This window comes from Alexandromys fortis, unplaced genomic scaffold (assembly GCF_014885135.2).
Source record: "Alexandromys fortis isolate MF-2015 unplaced genomic scaffold, M_Fortis_MF-2015_v1.1 scaffold_350, whole genome shotgun sequence".
Lineage (NCBI taxonomy): Eukaryota > Metazoa > Chordata > Mammalia > Rodentia > Cricetidae > Alexandromys > Alexandromys fortis.
The window spans coordinates 398,980-420,757 of record NW_026068263.1 but is presented as its reverse complement, the minus strand read 5'-3'; the positions used below and the strand labels follow the sequence as shown (position 1 = coordinate 420,757).

Sequence of the window (21,778 nt, the reverse complement as noted above, 5' to 3'; positions counted from 1 at the left end):
GATGGAATGACTTAATTTTTGATTGTATAATAGGTTTATTGGGATGCACTACTACAGTACCCTGAAGTGATGTGCTATCAAAAGCATAGCACATCAATAATACCACATGAATACTTGACTTAAAGTACTTAAAAGTCTGTGTCTAAAAATTCGAAGAGTACTCACTCAAACCTTACATAAAGGTAGCAGGGATTAACTTTCCAGATAATGTGGTATGGTTTCTGGCCAGCAACCAAGAGGGTAGAAAACTTACTTCCAACCAGGAAAGCCAACAGAGAAACAAATATCCATCCCTTGTAAACTTGTAATGAATTTTATTGTTTTCTCAGGTAATAGAAAGTCTAGGTACAATAAATTGAGCACCACTGTAAAGTCTTTCAGAAGTCACAGTACAGATTGGGATTACTGTGACTTTTCTAGAGTGTCCTCTTTAGACTGTAGTTTTTATCTTCTGGGTCACACAATGAATTAAAAAAAAAAAATCAGACTTTTTTTTTCTCCAAGATCTTTTTCTCAGAAAGCCAAAGACCTCTGTTTATCAATGTTCAGGGTCATAGAATGTAGAGAATACTTCTGGGTGGTGGCGCATGCCTTTAACCCCAGCACTTGGGAGGCAGACAGATCTCTGTGAGTTTGAAACCAGCCTAGTCTACAAGAGTGAGTTCCAGGACAGTCTCCAAAGCTACAGAGAAACCCTGTCTTGAAAACAAAAACAAAAACAAAAAACCAAACCAAACCAAACAAAAAAGAATGTAGAAAGTCCTAGTTGCAAGAAAAACTGCAAATGATTTCTTATAGTAGCACCATTTACTCATCAAATAAAACTGTGATTCTTCTGTTATGGGAGTTTAAAATGCATACTGGGGAAGCAACTAGAATTCTGTTACTCTTTCTGACAGAAAGTCACAAGCAACCAAAGGACCTACATTAGGAAGCTTCGCGCTTTAATCACAATGCATTTGACACAGGTACCAAAAATACTCACATTACCCAGTACATAACATAACAGAGTTCTAAATCAGGTTAAGTTTTCCAAAGAAAATAGTATCTACATACCATTTGTAAAGAGGCCTAAGAGTTATTCAGAAGATTGTAACTCTAAAAATAAAAAGATCATTATGTTGTCATTATGAAAGACTTGTAAATACAATTAATTCTACATTCAGACACAAGGAGACTATGGCTATTAACATTTTCACAGAGAGTTAGCAGAAGTGTATGTTTTCACACATTTCCAGAAATAACTGAATTGTATTTTTTTTTTCTGTTAAAAAGCTGCAAAAATTTCTCCAAATCTGAGTATTCACAGAGGTCATAATAGTTGAGGAATGAATGATAGCTTCAAATTCAGCACGATTATAGTATAGTACTACACATAATTCTTTGACATGGATGACTTTTGTGTATTTGTCGGCTACTTGATACAATGATATCGTTGTATACTGATGTCATCTTTCTATATGCCTGTCATACCTCTCTCCCCATTATCAAACCAAAAATCTATCCAGATATTGACAAATGCTCTGAAGAGCAAAACTGCCCCAGGTTGAGAATCAATACTGTCTGAAAAAGATTTTTACAAAAGCGTGTATGTCAGTGCCATGGAGGATATTTTCCAGATGCCTTTTGCCTTTTAAAAGAACAAGCATTTTGCTTGTGAGCCAACAATAAACAGGCTGGCTAGCTTGCTCACCTCTTTATCCAGTTTTTCCTGTGTGTTACTCCTGAGATTGTTCTCTTTACTCTGATTTCTTACCCATGGGACAAACGCGAGATGAGGAAAGAGTTCCCTAGTCACTGTAGCGATAAAGATTCACTTTGGAGTGCCCATAAACTTTTGCTGATTTTTATCACTAAACACTCAAGTTGAATAGTCTCTCCTAAATTCTCATAAGTTTCAGATTATGAACTATGCTGAAAATTTCTTGATACTCAATACAAAAATTTTCCCAATTCCCTGTTTTCTCACAGAGATCACAAGTGCTGAATACCAAGTCAAGTCTTTTCAATTTTCCCACAAACTGGATTTATCCCAAGTTCCATGTGACCTTTTGCGTTTTTTATGTGGAGAGTTCATGAAAGATTTGTGACTTCTTAAACCTGTCAAGTTTCCTTTACATCTGAGTACTCACTGAAGCCTTTTCCACATGGATGGGGCAAAGAGCTTCTCTCCCCGGTGGGTTTTCATATGACTCCTAAGGGATGAATGGTCGCTGAAGGTTTTTCCACAAACAAGGCATTCATAGGGCTTTTCCCCGGTATGAATCCTTCGGTGTACATTAAGGTTGGAACCTATGCTGAAGGCTTTCCCACAATGGTCACATTCATATGGCTTCTCGCCTGTGTGGCTTCTCATGTGAGTCTTCAGGGTGGATTGGTTTCTGAAAGCTTTTCCACACTGACAACATTCCACATGCTTCTTGACAAGATGAATGCTCATATGCCTCCTCCGTGACAGGTAATCACCAAAGACCTTCCCACAGGAAGGGCATTCATAGTGTCTCTCCTGAGTGTGTATCTTTCTGTGTGCAGTGAGGTTGGAGCTTGCACTGAAGGCTTTTCCACAGAAATCACAGCCATAAGGTTTCTCTCCAGTGTGAGAGTTCATGTGTGTCTTCAAGATAGACTGGTTTCGGAAGGTTTTCCCACACTGGCAACACTCAACTGGTTTCTTTACAATATGAAGTCTCATGTGTTTCCTCCTTGATAGGAGGTCACTGAAGGACTTTCCACATTCTTTGCACTCATAGCTTTTCTCGACCATGTGGTTCTTCTTATGCAAATTGAAGTTGGACTTCCAACGGAAGGCTTTGCCGCACTGTGTACACTCATAAGGCTTTTCCCCAGTATGGTTCCGGACATGTTCCTTCAGGTGGGAGGGGTGCTGGAAGGCCTTTCCGCAGTCCTGGCACTGATAGGGCCTCTCCCCAGTGTGTGTCCGCTTGTGGGCTATGAGGTGGCAGCTCCTGCCGTAGGCTTTGCTGCACTCATCGCATTTGTAGGGTCTTTCACCAGTGTGAACTCTCATGTGTACCTTCAGAGCAGAGGGAGTCCGGAAGGCGTTACCACACTGACTGCAGTCAAAGGGCTTCTCTTTCAGGTGAGTTCTTGCGTGGCTCCTTAGAGCTGAGGAGTCATTGAAGGCTTTGCCACAGTTGCTGCACTCATAAGGCTTCTCCCCAGTGTGAATCCTATGATGCCTTGTAAGAGAAGCGCTGGTGGTGAAGGCTTTCTGGCACTGGTGACATTCATGCACTTTTCTCCCATCATACAAGTTCATGTGCTGCGGCAGGTGAGTCCTCTTCTTGAAAGCAACTCCACAGCTGTGGCGGTGACAGGGCCTCTTGTTTACAGGTCTTCCAACTGGCTGACTTAAGTGAGGGCCAATACTGAAGACATCAAGTAAATGGGCGAAATCAGATGATTTCTCCAAAAGATGAGATTTTTCCTGTTGGTTAAGAAATGAGAGCTGACTTTGGCATTTATAACACCCCTTATTTCATTTTATGTTTTTGGTGCTGATGGTTAAACCAAAGGCCTAGTAAATGCAGAGTATGGGCTTTAACATAAGTCTATAGGCCCAGCCTCTTTAAACATTATCTCTGAATAAATTAGCACCAACAGAAACATATTACTATGACAGTGTTGAATAGTTCTATAAAGTCATCTGAGAGGAAGGAACCTCAGTTAAGAAACTGTTTCCATAAGATGGGGTTATAGGCAAGACTGTAGGGTATTTTCTTAGTTAGTGATCAATGGAGAAGAGCCTGCCCACTTTAGTGGTGCCATCCCTGGGTTGATGGTCTTCGGTTCTTTAAAAAAGCGGGCTAGGCAAGCCTTGGAGAGTAAGCCAGTAAGCAGCGCCACTCCATAACCTCTGCCACCAGTTTCTGTCTCCCTGTTTTGAGTTCCTCTTCTGTCTTCAGTGACAGACTATGAATGTGGAAGTGTAAGCTAAATAGCCCTTTCCTTCACAAATGCCTTTAGTCACAGTGTTTTATCACAGCAATAGTTCCCAAACAAATTGAATGGCCAAAGATGTCATTGCTTCTCTTTCATCTGAGCTTTATCAAAGATAAAAGGAGGCTTGAAGTGGTGGTGGCACTCTATTGTAACCCAATTCGGAAGGCTAAAGCACAAGACCTTTGTGTACCCAACTAGCCTGGGTTAAACAACAAGATCTTGTCTTAGTTAAAAAAATAAAAGCAGGGTTACCTCACTCAAGACGTGAGCAAGGAAGTCAGGACCGAGAGGGGTGCGCCCACCCACTGAGACAGTGGGGCTGATCTAATGGAAGCTCACCAAAGCCAGGTGGACTGGGACTGATGGAGCATGTGATCAAACCAGACTCTATGAACGTGCTGGACAATGAGGGCTGACTGAGAAGCCAAGACAATGGCACTGAGTTTTGATCCTACTGTACTGGCTTTGTGGGAGCCTAGTCAGTTTGGATGCTCACCTTCCTAGACCTGGATGGAGGGGGGAGGACCTTGGACTTCCCACAGGGCAGGGAACACTGACTGCTCTTTGGACTGGAGAGGAAGGAGGAGGGGGGAGGGGGGAGGGGGAGAGAAATGGGAGGCGGGGAGGAGGTGGAAAATTTTAATTAAAAATAAAGAAAAAAATCCTAAAAAAAAGCAGGAAATGTGGCTACTGTAGCATAAAGCTTCATGTGTAGTACCCTATAAAGTTTTTTTTTTTTTTTGCAAGCAAACTTTGTTCAGTACTTAAAACCAAATTAATCTCCATCACATGTTATAGAAATATTTATTTATCTGAATGTAGGGCCCTGGTCTCCCTTATTCCTGGGGTGCATTGGCGGGGACAGTTTGTTATTTGTTAACTAAGCTTCCTGTGTGTTTCCGTGCTATCCCTGCCCCACCTGGTGATTTAGCTACAGGCAATCTTCTCCATTGTTAACTAAGTTTCCTGTGTGTTTATTTCCCACCTCCCTGGGTGGTGAGATCTTTGTGCTGCAGTTAGGTAGAAAAGGGCTTCCCCAAGTCTGAATAAACGGCATTCGCTTGATCTCCTATCGAATGACCCTGGTCTCTGTGTCTTGTGTTCAATCTCCAGGCCCTTGCCCAGACTCGCATTCGGTACAGCTGCGCGTGAACTGTACCGAGGGTGTAACACCAAAACCGGGTGTTACATCTGAACTCTAAATGAGAAAGTCTGGGGCTAGATTTGGGATCCTGCTGAAATGGACAATTCAGTGTGTCTCAATTTAAGTGTCAATGAGTTCAATATCAAGATTTTGGCAACCTCAGACTCAGACTACTTAAAGACAAATATAACTATATTAATATTGAACACACATAAACTTCCGTCATTATCTAGACAATATAGTAATAAAGTTATTTACAGATTTTACATACCACACTGTATTAGGTGATATAGGTAATCTAACAATAATGTAGAACATATACTAAGATATGTACAGGTTGTATGCAGTCTATGCTAAGTGACATTTTATACAAAGAAACTAAGCACTCTTAGAACTTGGTATTCACAGAGACTTCAGTGGAACCAGCTCAATGGAACTCAGTACTAAGTTACAACTGTGGCTTGGCACTGTGGAACTCCTGTTTCCTTTAGAGTAGGTCACTTGACTGATTCTTCAGTGAGCTGACTAGTGGCTGCCTTGGGCTTCTCAAGAAAGACAAAGACATATCCTAAGGAAATCTTACCAATATCACTCCATTAGATGTTTCCTCACCAAAAATATCTTCCACAACAATGGACCACTTTATCTGAGATGGAGTTCCTGAATCTGAAAGAAAACAAAACTGGATAACCTGGCTCATTCAAAAAAGGTGAGATGATAGGAATGAAATGTAGACTTCTTTGTAAATTCTAACAATATACCAGGAAAGACAAGGCGCAAGGGAAGAACATAAAAATGAATAAAATGATAATGCCAGATTCAAAGGAACACAGAGATGAAACTACAGGTCAAAAGAAACAGATAGATAGTAAGACAAAGAACACTTCCTTATGTCCTAATTAGCATTATTAAATGTGCTTCCATGTTAATGTTTTTTTTTTTTTTTTTTTTTTTTTTTTGAGACAGGGTTTCTCTGTGGCTTTGGAGCCTGTCCTGGAACTAGCTCTTGTAGACCAGGCTGGTCTCGAACCATGTTAATGTTTTGAGCATATTTGTTCAAGGGTCCATGTATTAGAGTTGGCCTCAGGACAGTGACATTGAAGTTGCAGAACCTTTAAAGGGGTGGGGCCTATTGTGAAGTAATAGGCCACCGATTACACTGTTCTTAGATGGAACCAAGTTGGTCTTAGAAAGTTAGTGATGTCCTGTAACAGAAGGCTGTCTCATAAAGGTAGATATGGTAACATATGCATGTGACACCAGCATTCAGGAGGCTGGGGCAGGAGAATCATGAGTTCAAGGCCAGTTTGGTCTACAGTGAGACCCTGTCTAGAAAAACAGTTAAATAACACCAACACTGGCCTCTCCTAGCTCTTGCTTCCTATTTCACAATGGGATATTTGTTTTGACTACAGTTATACTACCACGCTCTCAAGGATAATCTTCATTATTAACTTGCCTGGGTTTAGTCTGACCATGGAAACATACCCTGGGTGTATCTATGAGAGTGACTCTAAGTAAATTTCAACTGAGGACACACTCTAAATGTGGGCAGCAGCATGCCACAGGCTAGGTGGAGGCCAAGGCACAGATTGAATTAAAAGGACAAAATGAGCTGAGTACATCATTTATCTCTCTCTACTTCCAGAAGTCAAATACTAAGGGATCAGTTACTGTTGCCAGGTGATTCTTGCCATGATGGACTAAACCTTAAAACTATGACCAAATAAACTTTTTCCCTTAAGTTACAAAAACAATCTGTCATGTTTTAAACAATACAGTTGGTACCAGGATGATGGCACCATGTTCCTGAATTGATACATAAGTGAATTAAATAATGTTCCAGGTGATTTTCTAACAGAAACAGGAAAGCAACAATATATTCCCTCCATTCCAATCACTGAAGAGCTGATAGCCAAATCACATCTGTGTGTCTTGTGTTTACTCACCTAGAGAAGCACCCCATTTAATGTTTCTCTCCTCCATCCTCAGCTCCTCTTCTTGCTCCAGGTGTGAGATGAGGCTGGGTTTGCCAACTTGATACCCTACTCGCCAGGAAAGACACATATGGAAGGGGGACTGTGCAGAGGACAACCCTCCCATCACACCAGGGGAAATAATTTGGTCTTCAGAGTTTTCTGAAGGTGGACATGGCAGACTTAGGAGCTGCAAAATGATGATGTCACATTTTTTAAGGAACACAGAAAAAAATCTTCCATAAAAGCCAAATCCATTCATACTTATACATTTGCCATCCAAAAGAATGTGGTTTTCTTTTTTTGTTGTTGTTTTAAGTGTTAGGAATGGGCCATTATCTAGAAAATCACTCTACCACTGAACTACAACCCCAAACAAGAATGAAAAATTTTTAAAATAAATTTTTACAATTTTAAATTTTGCTAATTTTAATATATTATTTTTTCTTTATGTGTGCTTGTCCATGTTCAGAGGCCATATGAGGACATTGGGCATCCCAATATATCATCCTACTTCATTCCCTGGAGAAAGGGTCTCTTACTGAACTTGGAGCTAGGCTGTGGTCCAATAATCTCTAACAATTATCTTGTCTTCACTTCCCATATCTGTGGAATTTTTACATGTTATCCGCAATGACACCCAACTTTGTGTATGGCTGTTATGAACTTGAACTCAGATCACAACACAATACAGTAAATTCCCTTGCTCATAGACCCTTCTCCATCAACAAGAATGGGACCACTAACCTTAGAAATTTATGGTTAAACTCAGTCACATACTTGAAAACCTCCAGGAGAAACCTACAAGGTTGGGTACCAGTTCTGCTTGTTCTTAACTTTGCTACAAACCCCACCTATGTCTTGGGTCAAGGCAAGTACTAGGTAAAACATCTTATCCCTAAACAGGTGTGTGAACATGGTAGCCTTACCCAGGGAAGTCAGGTTGCTATAATTCTCCAGCATTACATCTTTGTATAGTTTTCTCTGGGAAGAATCCAACAGGGGCCACTCTTTCTCAGTAAAATCCACAGCAATATCTTGAAATGTCACACACTCCTAGAATATAAGATACATTCGAAGTCAGTGAGAAACCAGCTCCCAGGAAAACAACAGAGGCAGAACATGGGCATGGAAGATTTGATGTGTGAAATCAAGATAGAGTCTGCTAAAGGTTTCTGTATGTGACAGTGTCTGTTCCCTCTGAGACCAGATCTGTTTCACTGCTTCAAGTACAACTGATAAGAAGAAAATTGCTTTCCACCTTTAGGGTGGCTGACAGCTTGTAGCTTTACTTACTTTCTGTCTTACAATTGATTCCGAGCACTGTGCAAACATGAGAGGAACACCTGCTACATGATCCACTCCTTTTCACTTCCCTAATGATTACAACCATCTGACTTTCCTTGATCAGGCATTCACTGACCTGGATAAGAATCTAAAAGAAATCCATGCAACGGTGATGGTAGGGTGTCCTAAATTGTACTTGTCCTACCCTTGGGCCTTGAGGTCTTATGTACCTGAGAAGAAACACGAGTTGGTGTATTAGGCTCTGGAGCACAGCAAGCAAACAAACCCGAATTCTGCTGACAAGAATGGTATTCTGAAGGAAGTTCTGATTCTTGGCTACCTGCAGAGCCCTGAGAGGATATAACTAAGGCAAGAAAATAAAATCCTTTAAATTCATCTGCCTTCTAGTAAGCATACTCAAATCACACACACACACACACACACACACACACACACACACACACACACACACCCCATCCCACCCCCATACACTCCCCTGCTTATTCACAAACAAAGACAGAGAAGAGGATGTCGGTGATACACAACCACAAGCAGCAATGCATCCTGAACATGAGTTAGTTGCTTAGGCCCATATTTTACTTCAGGTACTTTAAAAAAAAAAAGTTTTGGCATCTTTCCATAAATATAATTATGTATCTTTGGATGAGATATTTAAACAAAAGATTCACTTATGCTTCATAGTTACACACATAGCTGAAGATCATTTTAGATACTTTTCCAACACAGCTAGTTTGACTGCAACCTGTCACTTGAGATAAGGTATAGAATTTTTCACAAGTGGCATCTTAGCTATCCTCACAAAGTTGCAGATTTGGGATTTTCAGATTAGGGATATTCAACCTCTACATAGTCCCATTTTCTGAGTGAGGAAGTCCTAAGAGGTAAAGTTACTGCTTTTCTCAAATTTATCAAAACAATCGATCACGAGGTCAATTTTCACCTCTCTCTTCTTTATTATATATGTGAACTATACACATGCTCGTCTTTGCCCCAAACCCATACATGCCTATATATAATATATATATATACACACTAGCACCATTCAGCTCACCCATCACCATCAACAGCTTACGTATCCATAGCTCCTCTATCTGAGGCATGCAAAGAGACATGCCCATTTGCTGAACTTACCAAATGTGGGAGACAGACCAAGTGCAGCCATCGTTTAAGGGGCACGGGCTGCCGTAGCTGAGTGCAGGCATATGTGAGGAGGCACTGCTTCTCAAAGCTGACAGCTGGCCCCAGGGCGACTTCAAAGGCTGTCTCTCTTACTTAGTGAGGAGAACTCTGAATTTTTTTCTTGGCATTTCTTCTTGACCCATAAGCTGTCTAATAGTGGGCCAACATCAACCTAAATAGAGAAACTCAAAGCATTTCCACTAACATCAGGAACAAGACAAGAATGCCCACTCTCTCCATACCTATTCAATATAGAACTTGAAGTCTTAGAAAATAATATAAATAAAGGAGAACAAGGGAATACAAACAGGAAAAGAAGGAGTTAAAGGACTTTTAACCACAGTTGATAGTATTATATATGTGACCCTAAAAATTCCATCAGGAAACATTTTCAGTAAAGTTACAGAATACAAAATTATTACATGAAAATCAGAACTCTTCCTATGAGCAAATACAAATGGACTGTGAGAGAAATCAGGTAAACAATATCTTTTATAACTATACACACACACATACACACAATTCTGAATATAAAATATTCTAAATAATAAAGTAACTATTAGAGGTACCATCATTTTCAATTCTCAAATTGTACTACAAAACTATAGTAATAATACAGCATGGTTTGTCATAAAAACAGACATACTGATAAATGGGATCACATTTAATACCGAGACAAGTCCACGCACCTGATCTTTTTATTTAAAAAAAAAAGCCAGAAATACATAAAGATTGTCTTCAACAGCCTTGAAGAGCTTAGGTATTTGTACTCCTTGATACTGAGGAAGTAGAGACAGGAAAGAGAGAAAGAGAGAGAGAGAGAAAGGGCAGGGATAGAGAGGAAAACAGGAGAAGCAAACATCTTACAAGAGTACGCAACAGATGTGAATAAGGAAATGTGTAAAATATCAACCAGCTTTAAAAAGAAAGTTCTGATACATTCTATGACACATACACAAAAATTTATATTAAGAGACATTAGCAAGGCAAAGAAGGACAGATGTGCAATTTCACTTACATGAGCCTCATGAAGTCAGATTGATTCATGAAGTCAAAAAGCAGAATGCTTTTGCCAGGATCTGTGGAAAAGGCAAGTAAGGAGTTACTCTTTAAGGGATTCCCAGTTTCAGTTTAAAATTACAGAAAACTTCAAAAGTTACATGGGGAAATGTAGTCTATTGTGAATGTATGGACCACCACTGAACTGAATAACGGCTAAGTTTTCTTTTATTTCATCTTTAAAAAAAAGGCTCACTTTTTGTTGTTTTGGTTTTTTGTTTTTTTGAGACAGGGTTTCTCTGTGTAGTTTGGTGCCTGTTCTGAAACTAGCGCTTGTAGACCAGGCTGGCCTTGAACTCACAAGGCCAGCCTTCTGCTGCCTTTAAATTGCTGGGATTAAAGGCGAGCACCACCACCACCTGGCAACTAATTGATTTTCATGTGTATGAGTGAGTGTTTTGCTTGCATGCACGCATGTGTCATTTGTTCCTGATGCTTGTTGAGATAAAAAAACAGTATCATACTGCTAGAACTGGAGGAACTGTTCTAAGTTGCCACAAGGGTGCTGGGGACCAAATGAAAGTCCTCTGTAATACCAAGTGTTCTTACCTACTGAGTTAGACTTCTAGTCACTTATTTTATCTCAACACTTAAAGTATTAAAAGTTATTGCACAGAAGGATAACTACAGATAGCAATAAAAAATTACACATTTCAAAACCTAGAAGAAAGTGTTTTGATATTTTTACAATGACTACAAATGCTTGAAAAAATATTTAGTTCAACTTAAGCATTAATTCCCACATATATATGATATATATATAATATATATTATATATATAGGATATATATATCATGTTACCCTGATGATATGTATAATTTTAATTGAAAATTAGAATTTAAAATTAGGTTTTTGAAGTTATTACGTTATTTCCCCTCTCCCTCCAATCAATCTCTCCTGGGTAAACCTGCATTTTTCTTTCATATTTATGTAATGGCTTATAAGCAAAGAAATGTAATAAACCACATAAATGGACTTAAAGACAAAAATCACATGATCATCTCAGTAAATAGAGAACAGGCATGTTAAAAAAATTTCCATGATAAAAGTCCCAGAGAATGTAGTCCCCAGGAATTACCACAAATAAAAATTATTCATGACAACCATCATCTTAAGTGTGCAACATCATCTTAAGTGGAGAAAAGCTAGAGGCAATTCTAGTGAAGTCAGGAACCAGACAGGGATATCCACTACCCACACTCCTTTTCAATAATGTACTCAAAATACTCAAGGAATAGGCAAGAAAAAGAAATATAAGTGATATAAATAGTGAAGGAAGAAGTCACACTACCCTTATTTGTGGATGATATGATACTATAGATTAGAGATTCCCAAAATGATACCAGAAAACTCCTAGAAAAGATAAACAAATTCAGCAATGTGGCAGGACAAAGAATCAACTGGAAAAAATCAATACCTTTCTATATACCAACAGAAAACATACAGAGGAGGACACCGTGGATACACTCCCATTCACAGTAGTCTCAAAGAAAATAAAGAATCTAATAAAAAACCTAGCCTTTACACCTCTAAAGAAAGAGACAGAAAGACACTAGAAAATGGAAAGACACCCTATGCTTATAGACTAGTAGAGTTAACATTATGAAACTGTTCATTATATCAAAAGCTATTAATACAATACCAATCAAAAGCCTTCCAATATTCTTCAAAGAATTAAGAAATATTGTAAAACTCATATGGAACCATGAAAGGATAGCCAAAACAATGATGACTAAAAGGAACAATGTTAGGATTGTAATTTCAAATCTTATGTATAACAGAGTCATAGTAATAGCACCAAATCAGGTGTGTAAACGAATAGAACAATATCAAAGACACAAACATGTGCATACATAGCTTTAGCCACTAATATTTGACAAGCACTCCAAAAGCATATGTTGAAGAAAGTGCTATAAAACTGGATATCCACATGTAGAGATGCCTCTTGTTGGAGTGTGAGGAAACTAGGACCATCATCCACTGCTGGTGGGACTGCAAACTAGTGTGGTCACTACTGAAATTAATGAGAAGCTCAAAAAGCTAAAAATGAATTCATCATATGATCAGTCTTCCCACTCCTTGACATATGCTGAAATGTGGACATCCAACTCCACAGATATCTGTTTAGACATGTTCAATGTTGCTTTATTCACAATAGCTTGGATATGGAAAAGGCCTAGATGTCCCACAACTGATAAGTGTATAACTGGTACATATCTACTACAGAATACTATTTAGCAAAAAAAAAAAAAAAATTGAAATCATGAACAAGTAAATAGATGGAACTAGAAAATATTATATTGAATTAAGGAAACCCGAACCGAGAAAGACAAACCACATGTTCTTTCTCATTGGACGTTCCTAGCTCCAAATCTTCAAATGTGACTAATGTGACTATAGTAACTATAGGAACCTGGAAAGTAAAACTAAGCTATTGCCACAAAAGGGAGGTTGGGGAGCATTGGAGAGGTAAATAGCAGTGGGCAAATGATCTAATTAGGGAAAGAGCAAAGGGTAAATACAGAAGATGGTAGGCAGAGGGCAAAAGGGAATAGCAGAATGCAAGCAATCTACTTGACAGGCAGAATGAGAAAGGAGGGCTTTTAGGGAGCAGGGAGGGAGGTAAATAAAGAAGATGAAGAAAGTGGGGTAAATAACAATAACAATGTCTGAAAAAGCCACAAGAAATCATACTATTAACTGTTTACCTTAAAAAAACAATAGTCCACATACATAATATGTGTATAAATAAATGCAGACATTTTTAATGAACTTTTCTCATCTGGTCTGAATGTGCTCCTTCCAAGAGCCAAAAACCACCTAAGGTCACAAAGCAGGTCCCCCAATGGTAGTGTTAATAACGATGATTCAGTTACAACCTGAGGACATTTTGCCAGGAAGAAGAAACCTAAAGAATTTCTCAGAGGCTCTTAAAGGTTGACTGAATGCTCCTGACTACAACTCTCAGTACAACCACTGTCTGACACAGTCCCCATACCAAACACCTGGCAGTGCCAGGTTTCAAGAACACCTCTCCCCTCTCGTTGCCATCTACTCTAAAAAACCTAACAAGCTTTGGCAGCTAGGTGCTGTCCTCCACTGTCTGGGGCAGTCCAGCAAGTTTTGTTCTGTATTTTGATAAATGGTTTCATGTTGCACCTACTTACACTAACCAAAACCCTCATACTAGACAAGGGGAATCCTTTTTGTGTTGTTGACCAAGGCTGTCCAAGACATTCCCCAAATATAAGAGCCCATTGCTGAAGGTCCCAAACACTTGAGACAAAGGGTCCAGAGGCCCTTGAATTGTACCTGACCTGAGTTCCTTCCTCAGGATAGCTTTCACTGTACAGAATTGTGGTGGGAGAGAAGCAACCTACAGTCCTACTCAGCTATGACGCATATTCCACAAGACCCTACAATGCAATACACCCTAAAAGAGCAATAGTTGCATACTTGACAGTAACCAATAGCTTTCTAAATGAACGTAAGACTTGCTCCACTAGAGGGAAACCATTACTGGTACTGGAAACCTAACTAGCTTCTCAGTGCTAGTGAAGTCATGGATGCTGGAGGAGAACCTATAACCACCACTTCACTAAAAAGAAAAGCATAATCCCTAACTGGCTTCTAAACATTTATTCTTATACTTACAGGTAAGTCTAGTCCTCCCTGTCATTAAGAGAACTTCTCTTTGCAACAAAGACTACCATAGAAAACCACAACCAATAAGACACAGAGTTACAGAGGCCAGACCCAATAAATATATCTACAAAAGACTCCTGCACCTAAGGCTCAGATAACATTTAGGAAGATTGTGCAGAAAAATTGAAATGGCCAGAAGATCAGAGAGCTTGCTAGGAGATTATTTCCTATGCATATAAAAATCTACACATGGGGCTGGAGAGATGGCTCAATGGTTAAGAGCATTGCCTGCTCTTCCAGGGGTTCTGAGTTCAATTCCCAGCAACCACATGGTGGCTCACAACCATCTGTAATGAGGTCTGGTGCCCTCTTCTGGCCTGAAGACATGCACACAGACAGAATATTGTATACATAATAAATAAATAAATATTTAAAAAAAAATCTACACACATCAAGTCTCACAATCACGACTGCTCAGATGTGAGCCGAAGAATGACACCAATGCACAGGCAGTTGAGGAAAGCAGGAACACGGGGGTGGTCCTCCCTAGGGAAGAGAAAAGCAGCTGGTTGTCTAGTGCCAAACGGTCATCCCTGGAAACACACATACCAGGAACATACGGACTGAGCAGGCTATATTCAGGAAGACTATGTACATTCATATAGCTAAGCACTAATAATTAATGAGAAAATAAGCCACGAATGTGAAGGAGTGGGGAGGGGTGTTTGAGAGAGTTTAGAAGGAGAAATGTAAAAGACTGTTTCCACAGCAGGCAAGTTTGAAAGATTAGCAGAGATGCAAAGCCAAGGAGAAATCAGGCAGCAAGCCTTTCTGGTCTCTGTGAAGAAACACAGAATAGTACCTAGGAAACAGACCAAAGGACAAGAATTCCATGAGGATGCTCATGACCACCAGTTCCACTAAGACTGCAGCATCCCATTTGTTATCAGAACCTACTGTGGGCCTTACCACCTGTAGCCTTTGTGGAGGATTTTCCAGTATCCCAACTGGTACCCTGGCACAGCAACCCTCCATGATCAACTGCACACATGCTTCCCTTCCTTCTCCCAGGAACAATGCCTCCTGCAGCCACAGTCAACCTTGTAGAACGGTGATCTCAGACTGGATCCTAATCTTGTCTGAAATATTAGAGAAATCTATAACTATGACTCAAACTTCCCTTCTTAGCCCAATACAATGAGAATAAAACATGAAAATAAAAAGCATTACATAAATTCTTTGGCGGTTTCAATACAATTGGCCCCCATAATAGGGAGTAGCAATATTAGGAGGTGTGGCTTTGTTGGAGTGAGTACGGCCTTGTTAAAGGAAGTGTGTTACTGTGGGAGCAGGCTTGGATGTTTCCTATACTCAGGATACCACCCAGTCTGTGAGCCAACTTCCTGTTGCTGGCAAGACGGAGGAATCTCAGCTATTCCTCCAGTACTACATCTGCATGCATGCCACCATGCTCCACCATGACAAAAATGGACTGAATTTCCAAAACTGTAAGCAAGCCAACCCAATTAAATGTTTCCTTTGTAAGAATTGCTGTGGTCATAGTGTCTCTTCACAGCAATGAAAAACTTAAACACATGATACATATCCTATATACAAAAGATAGATTCATGTATATTTTGTTGACCCAAATAACCAATAAAGTAGAATTTAGATCTGGGGATACAGTTTAGTGGCATAATATTTACCAAGAAAGCACAAAACAGTGTCAGGGTATTCACATTTAATTGCAACTACTAAACAGAGAACGGCACTTTTACTGAAGTTTGCCCTTGTTGGGCATATTTCAATCAGTGCTATTCATGCATGCAAACGTACACAAAGATGAAGAAGACCATATGCTATCATTTCTTCAATTCTACTATGATTCAAATCCATTTTTCTCTTTGTTATGATATGGACTAGGGCAAAACAATGAGTTGCATTCTCAGTAAATCAATATATCAATATACCTGGTTGCCATTTAGGCCATGTTTCATGAGTCAAAAGGAAGAGTGAGATATATTTCCATCAAAATGTTGAGGAATAAAATTCAGAAGAAACTATTACATTAATCCACATATCAAAGGAGTCATAATATGGAGTTATAACATACGATAATCATATTTAGAAATATATATATATATATGTGAAAAGAGACTATACTTTACAGAGGATGATGCACAACTTTAATTGTAGAATCAGGGAGGGAAAGACTGGTAGGCATCTTTGAGTATGAGGCCTACCTGATCTATATAGTGAGTTCTATGTCATCCAGAGTTTCAGAATAAGACATTGTCTCAAAACAAAAGGAAACAAAACAAAATGTACAAAACCCCAAAACAGCATTTCCATTTGGGGGATGTAACAGTTGTCTAGTCTAAGTCAGGGGAAATGAAATAGTGTTACAAGCTTTAAAAGAAGAAAGAAATACTGAAGCCAGAGCAGGTCTGGAATTGCAGCAACTGAGAGATTGAGGTAGAAGGATCAGGAAAGTTCAAAGCCATTCTCAGCTAGCTGAAAACTTCAAGGCCAGCTTGGGCTTCAAAGACCCTGTCCCTCCCATTAAAAAAGAGACAAAATGTCAGAAACCTATGAGACAGAAAATACATACTATAAAATGGATTGTCTTAAGTAAAGTTCTAATGTTTGTCTAAAAAAAAACCCAACCAAACGAACAAACAAACAAAAAAAACAGTATCTAAACCAGGAGTGGTACACACACCTCTATAATCTCAGCACAGAGAGAAGTTGAACCATGAAGATTATAAATTTGAGAAGCCAGTCTGGACTACATTGTGAGATCCTGTTATAATAATAATAATAATAATAATAATAATAATAATAATAAAAGATTAAGTACATAAATATTAGGAATATATAGAACACATTAAAACATAAGTGATTGTGAACAAAGTTTGATTACACAGCTTAAACATTTTATGAGAATAATAACCTCCTTAAGAAATTTTTATCATAAGAAAATATAAAACAAGAACGCAACATAGTCCTCCAGAAAGTCAAATACAGCTTTAATCAAATAAAGTTTTCCCAATCTGGGTATGATGGCAAAACCCCTTAACTCCAGCACAGCACTCAAGCCACTGGAGCAGAAGATTGGGAGACTACAAAATAAGATTATAACTTTAAGACAAAAAAGTGTGTGTATGTGTGTCTGGGCACACACATGAAGGTCACAGGACAAGCAAAGGAGTTAGTCGTCTCCTTTCACCTTGTTAAGTAAGGGTCTGTCTGTTATTTCTGCAGTGCTCTGTTTTCTAGAATAGTTAACCCTTCCCCTACACACACACACACACACACACACACACACACACACACACACACACAAGTGAGTGCACTTCTAGCCCATTTTACTGTCTTAGCCTTCCATTTTCCTTTAAGGAGTGATGGGGTTTGACATGTGTACTCAGATTGTCAGGCAGACCTGCTCTGCAAGTGATTTATTTCACCCACTGGGCCATCTCACCAGGCCCATTTGCAGTTCTTATCAGATAGGGTCTCAGGAAGCCCAGGGTGGCCTACAGATATGCATGCAGTCTGCACTGGGCCTGAACTGCTGATCCTCCTGCTTCTTCTTCCTCCATATTGAAATCATAAAGGTGCATCAATATGCACAATAAATGGTGATATTCTTACTCAAAATATTCCAGATTTATAGGAGGAAAAACCTCTGCCTCATTTTAGGAGAATGACTGGCATAAGCCTGAAATAGAAAAGGAAAAGTTACCATAAAACATACACACAAAACACTGAAGTTCAAAGATCAAGACAGGGTGTCCTTTCTAAATAAGTTAGTTACCTATACAAATTCAATGTACCACTGGAAAGCCATTTGTCTTAATTTCACTATTCTTTCAACAACAACAACAACAAAATAATCAAACAAAAACTCAGTTATTTGTTCATTCATTCAGCTTACCATTATTTTACTAGCTAAGTCAAGGTACTTAAATTTATCAATAGCTGAAAGACGGTAAAAGACTACAAGCAATATATCAGAAAAAGAAAGGAGGAAAAGGGAAACAATAGACAAAATAAATAAATAAAAATAAAATAACCCCTCCAGAAAGACAAGTTCCTTGACCTAAATAAACATAGAAGTCAAAAATTCCAGCACAAAGAAGTTCATTTCATTTATAGTCAGAAGTGAAACAGGACCACCTATGATTTTTTTATACAAATTCATCAATCTCCAGACAAATCAGAATATAGCAAGTATGTATAACACAAAAGCATACATATTTACTTATTTTATTCACATGATACAACTATCTATGAATAACACCCAAAACAGTATACTAAAGTAGTAGAAATATATTTTATCAACAATGTTGATGCCAAATTCAGTAAGTACAACATCTGAAGAAAATATAATTGGACATCCAAGGTCAAAGTTTTCAGTTATTAATAGTCGGGTTGCATAAAAATGCCAACATTCTGAAGATTTATATACAGATTCAACAAACCTCAGAAAAAGAAATCCAGGATTTGGATTTTATAATCTCATTTTAAAATATAAGATATAACACTGCTGAAAAATGAAGACAACCTGCTGAGGACAAGATACTAAGAAATCCCTAACTTACAAGAATGGCATACCTGCATCAGCATGAACAACATGATTTTTATGAAAGTACATAACAGTGCAATATGTATTTGGGGAAGAGTCCAATCAGCATGGTTAATTACAGGGGAGATTGGCAAGCACTATAACAAGAGCAGATGAGCTTTTAAGGTTTAGTGACCTCCATCATAGTCTAGCTTGTAAAGTCACTCAATGCTTACTTTTTACATTTTTCATAATATAAAATAAACATTTTATTTTAATTTAGGTGTACAATTAGCTGGCACCTAGTACGTTCATCATTGTGCAACCATTATCACTGACTTCTCCAATCATGTTTATTGTTGATGGATACTGTTGTCACCTGCTAGATGGCAAACAAAAATTTGGCCTCTGCAGAGAATATACTTGTTGCTGTCATTTTAATTGTAAATTTGAGTATGAAAATGGACCTTTTTGCATGTCTATTGTAAAAGGATAAAGGGTGGATATAACCATGGGGAAAACTGAAGGGAGAACATAAGTGACTTCAGTGTTAAACGAACTAACTTTTGAGTTAAATTGGCAGTGTATCACCCAACAAACGCATAAAGTAATTGAAGATTTGAGATAGAAAAAGTATTCTCCAAGTTTAACAGTAACAAAAACAATGTGCTCTCATACTAACGAGTTTTAGAAAGAAAACCCATGCTAAGAGCGACTCCTGCCATTCTGTCTCTCTTGAACACCTTGCTCTACGAATTTTTGTTTGTTTGTTTTGGCTTTGGTTTTCGAGACGGGGTTTCTCTGTAGCTTTGGAGCCTGCCCTGGAACTCGCTCTTGTAGACCAGGTTGGCCCTGAACTCAGAGACTCCGCCTGTCTCTGCCTCTTGAGTGTGGTGATTAAAGGCGTGGACCCCACTGCCGGGTCACGCTCTACAGAGCTTTAAAACCAGGGCGGCAGAACCTTCCTTTGTCACCTATCCTAATTGTTCTAATCCCAATTCTCCTGGGTCGCCAGCTACGGGGACCAAAGGACGCCCTTCCTAAGGTTTCAGGTGTCCTCATTCCAGATACCTACTGACCTCTGCTTCCGGGAGCTAAAGGGTTAAGTGATGGAAACCCGTGCTTACCGGACTGAGTGGAATCCAGGAAGCGGAAGTATCCTCAGCTAAGGCAGGAAAAGCTGGAAATTCACAGAAAAGATCCCTAACGCTTTGGGGAACATAAGGGTTCCGAGAGATATACATGGGAGAAAACCCTAAACATTCTCACACGTGTCTTATGTCAATCGCTTCCTTGGGTTACTGGCTCCGACTTCAGTTCCGCCTCCGAAATCTCGCGGAACTTCATTAGTCCTTTATTACGTGAAAAGCTCACGGTGTGCATTTTGGGAAATGAAGTTCGATACCTTTGATGCGTCGTGCCCTCTAGAGGAACTGGGAAATCTCCACTTGAAACCAACAGATTGAAAAAACTGGGAAATCTCCACTTGAAACCGATTGATTGAAGAAACTTGCAATCGAATTGGTTTATGGGAAATGTAGTTCTTAAGTTTGACAGCCATGGTAAGGATGCCCAAGCCGAGTGTGTGTATCGGACCTATTTTACCAAGTTCTAATTGCCCCAGAGCTATATGCGTCTGTCCTCAGCTTCTTCTTTCTATAATCATCAACCTGTTAGCAGTAATTTTTCCAACTTTGAATATTGTGTATACAATCACCAAACTCAAATTTTCACTCATAATCCGTACCTCTATCCCCAAAGACAGGCTACTTTATTTAGAAGATATTTTATAAACATGCTAAGATGCTGAAATAGAAACTTCAACCTCAAATAATAGCAATTCTATCACATGTCCATTTCAAAAACAGTGTTCACACAAAACAGCTCGTGCCTTAGACACATTTGTCCACGTAAATTATGAATCAAATACCAGTGACCATGACCTAGAAACAACTGAGAGTGTCACAAAAGACAAATTTCACCACAGAACCGCCTACAAGAGATTTCATTGGTTGCAAAATGAATAAAGTCAAAGATCAAGACTTTTAACATATATGCTGATGGCGGGTGGGGAAGGGGTGCATAGCTGCCTTGCAGAAAGGCAGAGAAAACTGCTATATGTCTGGGTTACTATCCAATAGTATCCTTAGTTTCTGGATTGGTTGAAATTATTTATCTGTTACTAATACATGTTAAAGAATTTTTTTTAAAGCTTGTTCAATCAAACACAGAGGTGGGAAATGAAATAAAATGAGGATACTGTAAATTGTTCAAACTAATTTGGCTTTTGGTCAATATTCTAACTCCACGTAAATTATGAATCTCTCATGACCCTATAATCTTTCCATTTGCAACATATTCTCCTGGCATAGGCCACGACACCAAACTGAACATCATGAAGTCATTCAGGATGGAAGAATCTTCCAAGTAGGTGTGCATGTGTATTATTTCTCTCTTTTTGGAAGTAGGGATCCTTCATTTATGACAGTCAGCATTTTTTCATAAGTTTACTCATTTATTTTCATTCAATAATACACAAAACATCACTTAATTTACCTAAAATATGTATGTTCATCATGAGCATCTAGAATACCTTGAAGCTAAAAATGTCACCATGTAGAATTTGAGACCCCCAGTAGTGATTTCCTTGCCCTTGCTGGAACCCTGTCACTGTCTGAATGTGGAATGACAGCCATAGCTCATGTGGTTGAACAATTCAAGAAGGTTGTGCAACCTTTGTCAAGTGGAGCTTTGAGTAGGTGGGACTGGAGGTTGTCTTTTTGTTTTTGTTTGTGTTTTTGACAGGGTTTCTCTCTATCTTTGGAGCCAATCCTGGCACTAGCTCTTGTAGACAAGACTGCGACGAATTCACAGAGAACTGCCTGCTTCTGCTCCCGGAGTGCCAGGATTAAAGGTGTGCGCCACCCCTGGCCTGCT

General features: G+C 39.1%; 1 protein-coding gene across 3 annotated transcripts; it reads right to left on the bottom strand.

The window, feature by feature from the left end:
- Positions 1–294: 294 nt before the first annotated feature.
- Positions 295–20,157, bottom strand: Znf317 (zinc finger protein 317). 3 transcript variants are annotated; one of them, XM_050131815.1, is made up of 8 exons: positions 19,969–20,157; positions 15,244–15,413; positions 9,523–10,649; positions 8,601–8,734; positions 8,013–8,139; positions 7,057–7,152; positions 5,691–5,773; positions 295–3,448 (listed from the first exon to the last, which is right to left on the bottom strand). In XM_050131815.1, the coding sequence occupies exons 3-8, from the start codon at positions 9,551–9,553 to the stop codon at positions 2,129–2,131; spliced, it is 1,791 nt and encodes a 596-aa protein (XP_049987772.1). In that variant the 5' UTR covers positions 9,554–10,649; positions 15,244–15,413; positions 19,969–20,157; the 3' UTR covers positions 295–2,128. The 3 variants fall into 3 exon arrangements, with proteins under 3 accessions (XP_049987772.1, XP_049987775.1, XP_049987776.1); XM_050131818.1 differs by lacking the exon at positions 8,601–8,734 and adding an exon at positions 8,507–8,600 and having other exon boundaries at positions 7,057–7,273; XM_050131819.1 differs by lacking the exon at positions 8,601–8,734 and adding an exon at positions 8,507–8,600.
- Between the last annotated feature and the right edge of the window lie 1,621 nt (positions 20,158–21,778).

What these genes read in the sequence shown, in the direction of transcription:
- Znf317 (XM_050131815.1), bottom strand. Translation starts at nt 9,553, where the DNA reads ATGGCTGCACTTGGTCTGTCTCCCACATTTG. An exon ending in TGGTCTGTCTCCCACATTTG is followed by an intron (nt 8,735 to 9,522) that starts GTAAGTTCAGCA and finishes TTCTTGCCTTAG; the next exon opens with TTATATCCTCTCAGGGCTCT. An exon ending in CAACTCGTGTTTCTTCTCAG is followed by an intron (nt 8,140 to 8,600) that starts GTACATAAGACC and finishes CTTATATTCTAG; the next exon opens with GAGTGTGTGACATTTCAAGA.